At 60.8% G+C, this 3,843-nt stretch overlaps 1 protein-coding gene across 1 annotated transcript in view; it reads left to right on the top strand.

Annotated features, from left to right (window-relative positions):
• The first annotated feature begins 1,493 nt into the window (after positions 1–1,493).
• LOC107050724 (proto-oncogene vav-like) overlaps positions 1,494–3,843 on the top strand; it is a 34,362-nt gene continuing 32,012 nt past the window's right edge. The window contains 2 exon segments of the mRNA XM_025145752.3: positions 1,494–2,791; positions 3,242–3,591. Of these exon segments, the coding sequence (XP_025001520.2) occupies positions 3,388–3,591 (204 nt within the window). The 5' untranslated portion in view covers positions 1,494–2,791; positions 3,242–3,387.

The following is a 3,843-nucleotide window of genomic DNA, read 5'->3' as shown; positions in this document are numbered from 1 at the left end:
TGGGGGGTGGGGGGGGGGGGGGATCCTTTATAGCAGCAGTGTTGGTTAATGGGTAACCCACACCGAGACCCGTGGGGACAACGACGTCACCGAGCGTCACCCACAGCAGCGCCCGGACAGTGGGGTCACCCATGGGATAACGGGGTCCGGGGTCCACCTGTGGGGCTGAGATGGGGGCCGTTGGGTGAGGGACCCCCATAGGGGTTGATATTAGGGTGGGGTCCCCATCCAGTGTGTGTGTGTCCCCCCCCCCTCCTCCCCCCCCAACCCTCCCCCTGCTTTGGAGTGAGGGCGGAGCTGCCCGGATGTTTGGGACCTTCCTCATTTCGGGGAAGGCAGCTGGCGGGGGGCCACATTGCAACACCGCCGGGGGGGGGAGGGGACAGCAGGGGGGGACATGGGGCACCGCTGTCACCTCTTGGGCTGTCGGGGGGGGCGGGGGGGAGTTGGGGGGTCCCCCATGGGGTGGGATGGGTCGCCGTCCCCCACGCATCCGGGTCCACTCTCTGGGCCACCGTGGGAGGAGATGTGACCGTCCCCAAATATCTGTGTCCCTCATGGGCCACGGGGGTCACCCGCTGTCCCCAGACGCCTCTATTCCAAAGGACCAGGGTGGGACCCCAAATCCGGACACCTCGATCCTAAAGGACCAGGGTGGGACCCCATATCCACATACCTTGATCCCAAAGGACCAGGGTGGGATCCCATATCCAGATGCCTTGATCCTAAAGGACCAGGGTGGGACCCCATATCCAGATGCCTTGATCCTAAAAGACAAGGGGGGGACCCCATATCCGGACACCTTGATCCTAAAGGACCAGGGTGGGACCCCAGATCTGGACACCTCGATCCTAAAGGACCAGGGTGGGACCCCATATCCGGACACCTTGATCCTAAAGGACCAGGGTGGGATCCCAAATCCGGACACCTTGATCCTAAAGGGCCAGGGTGGGACCCCATATCTGGACACCTTGATCCTAAAGGATCAGGGTGGGACCCCATATCCGGACACCTTGATCCTAAAGGACCAGGGTGGGATCCCATATATGGACACCTCGATCCTAAAGGACCAGGGTGGGACCCCAAATCTGGACACCTCGATCCTAAAGGACCAGGATTGGTCCCTATATCCAGAAACTTCCATCCCAAAGGACCAGGGTGGGACCCCATATCCGGACACCTCGATCCCAAAGGACCAGGATGGGTTCCCATATCCAGACATCCTGATCCCAAAAGTCCAGGATGGGTCCCCATATCCAGATGCCTCAATCCCATATCCAGATGCCTCAATCCCAAAGGACCAGACTCCCGACTCCCCATAGCCCAGGACCCATCACAGCCCCAGAGCTCTGTGCCCCCCATAACCCCCACCCCCACTTCCCACACCCCCAGCAATGCCGGCGGGGCCCCACAGAGGCCCCACTGATGTCGCTTCCTCCCCACCCGCATCCCCCACATCCGGGCGCCCGTTCCCATCGTCCCCCGCGATCTGTGGGGCGCAGGCGCAGCACCGCTCCCAACGCTTCCGGACCCCACAGACCCCAGGCCCACCCCGGGCCCTGTGCCCACGGATCCCCCACGGCCCCGGGGGGTCCCCGAGACCACCGGGCCCTCCCCAAAGGTGGGTGTGGGGTGGGGAGGAACGCATCGCGGTCGGTTCCTATCGGGATCCGGTGGTGGTGGTGGGAAGGGGAAGGTCGTGGTTGGTCCTTCCCACAGCCGCGGGGACTCAGCGCCATTGTCCTGTGGGGAGGAAGGACCCCTTCTGCTGTGGGGTTGAAGTGATCCCACCACGATCCTACATCCAGTGGATCCATCCGGTGATCCCAAAGGGACCCCACCTCCATCGGATCCATCCAGAGTGATCCCAAAGGGACCCCATCTCCATTGGCTCCATCCAGAGTGATCCCAACGGGACCCCATCTCCATTGGCTCTATCCAGAAGAGATCCCACCACGATCCTACATCCAGTGGATCCACCCAGTGATCCCAAAGGGACCCCATCTCCATTGGCTCCATCCAGAGTGATCCCAAAGGGACCCCATCTCCATTGGCTCTATCCAGAGTGATCCCAAAGGGACCCCATCTCCATTGGCTCTATCCAGAAGAGATCCCACCACGATCCTACATCCAGTGGATCCACCCAGTGATCCCAAAGGGACCCCATCTCCATTGGCTCCATCCAGAGTGATCCTAAAGGGACCCCATCTCCATTGGATCCATCCAGAGTGATCCCACCACGATCCTACATCCATCGGATCCATCCGGTGATCCCAAAGGGACCCCATCTCCATTGGCTCCATCCAGAGTGATCCCAACAGGACCCCATCTCCATCGGATCCATCCAGAGTGACCCCACCGAGACCCCATCGCCATTGGATCCATCCAGAGTGATCCCAACAGGACCCCATCTCTATCGGATCCATCCAGAGTGATCCCAACGGGACCCCATCTCCATCAGATCCATCCTGAGTGATCCCAAAGGGACCCCATCTCCATTGGCTCCATCCAGAGTGATCCCACCACAATCCTACATCCATCGGATCCATCCAGAGTGATCCCAAAGGGACCCCATCTCCATCAGATCCATCCAGAGTGATCCCACCACGATCCTACATCCATCAGCTCCTTCAACCTGGGATCCCACCACGATCCCATCTCTATCGTCTCCTCCCAGCTGTGATCCCACCACAACCCCATACCCTTCATCTCCTTCTGGAAGTGATCCCAACTCCTTCCTATACCCAACGGAATGTTCCAGAGGTGACCCCAATACTACGTCCTTCCCAAGGTGACCTACGGGGATCCCATCTCCATCCACTCCTTCCAGATGTGACCCCACCAGGACCCCATAACCACCACCTCCTTCCAGAAGTGATCCCACCAAGACCCTTTATCCGTCTTTTCTTCTGGAAGTGACCCACCAGGACCCCACACCCGCCGCCTCCATCCCAAAGCGACCCACCAGGATCCCATCTCCATCAGCTCTTTCCATCTGTGACCCCACCAGGACCCCATAACCACCACCTCCTTCCAGAAGTGACCCCACCGGGACCCCATAACCACTTCTCCCCCCCAGAGGGACCCACCAGGATCTCATCTCCATCGTCTCCTTCCAGAAGTGACCCCACTGGGACCCCACAACCACTTCTCCCCCCCATAGGGACCCACCAGGACCTCATCTCCATCGTCTCCTTCCAGAAGTGATCCACAACAACCCCATATCCATCTTTTCTTCCAGAAGTCATCCACCGGGACCCCATATCCACCACATCCTTCCAGAAGTGACCCATCGGGACCCCGTATCCATCGCTTCCATCCATCCGTGACCCCACTGAGACCCCACACCCGCCTCCTCTTCCCCGAAGCGACCCCCCGTTTGTCCCCATGGAGGTGTGGAGGCAGTGCGCCCACTGGTTGGTGGCAGCACGAGTGCTCCCGGCGGGTCACCGTGCCAGCAGCCCCACGGGACAGGTGTGGGACCTGGCGCAGGCGCTGAGGGATGGGGTCCTCCTCTGTCACCTCCTCAACGCCCTCCTGCCCAACGCTGTGCCCCCCCGGGACATCTGCCCCCGTCCCCAAATGTCACAGGTGAATAACTCATGGGGTAGGGGGGTGGAATAAAGGGTAGAACTGCCCTACCAGGGAGGGGTAGATGGGGGAAGGGGGGGGGGTGTAAATGAGAGAGTTGTTGCCCCAGGTGGGGGTAAATGGAGGGCTGGCTGCTCCAGGGAGGGGTATTTGGGGAGGAAGGTGCCCCAGGGAGGGGGGATTGGGGAGGAAGGTGCCCCAGGGAGGGGTAGCTGGGGAGGAAGGTGCCCCAGGGAGGGGTACGTAGGGAGG

Source organism: Gallus gallus, chromosome 30 (genome assembly GCF_016699485.2).
Source record: "Gallus gallus isolate bGalGal1 chromosome 30, bGalGal1.mat.broiler.GRCg7b, whole genome shotgun sequence".
In the NCBI taxonomy this organism is placed as follows: Eukaryota; Metazoa; Chordata; class Aves; order Galliformes; family Phasianidae; genus Gallus; species Gallus gallus.
This window is presented reverse-complemented; position numbering and strand designations above follow the sequence as displayed.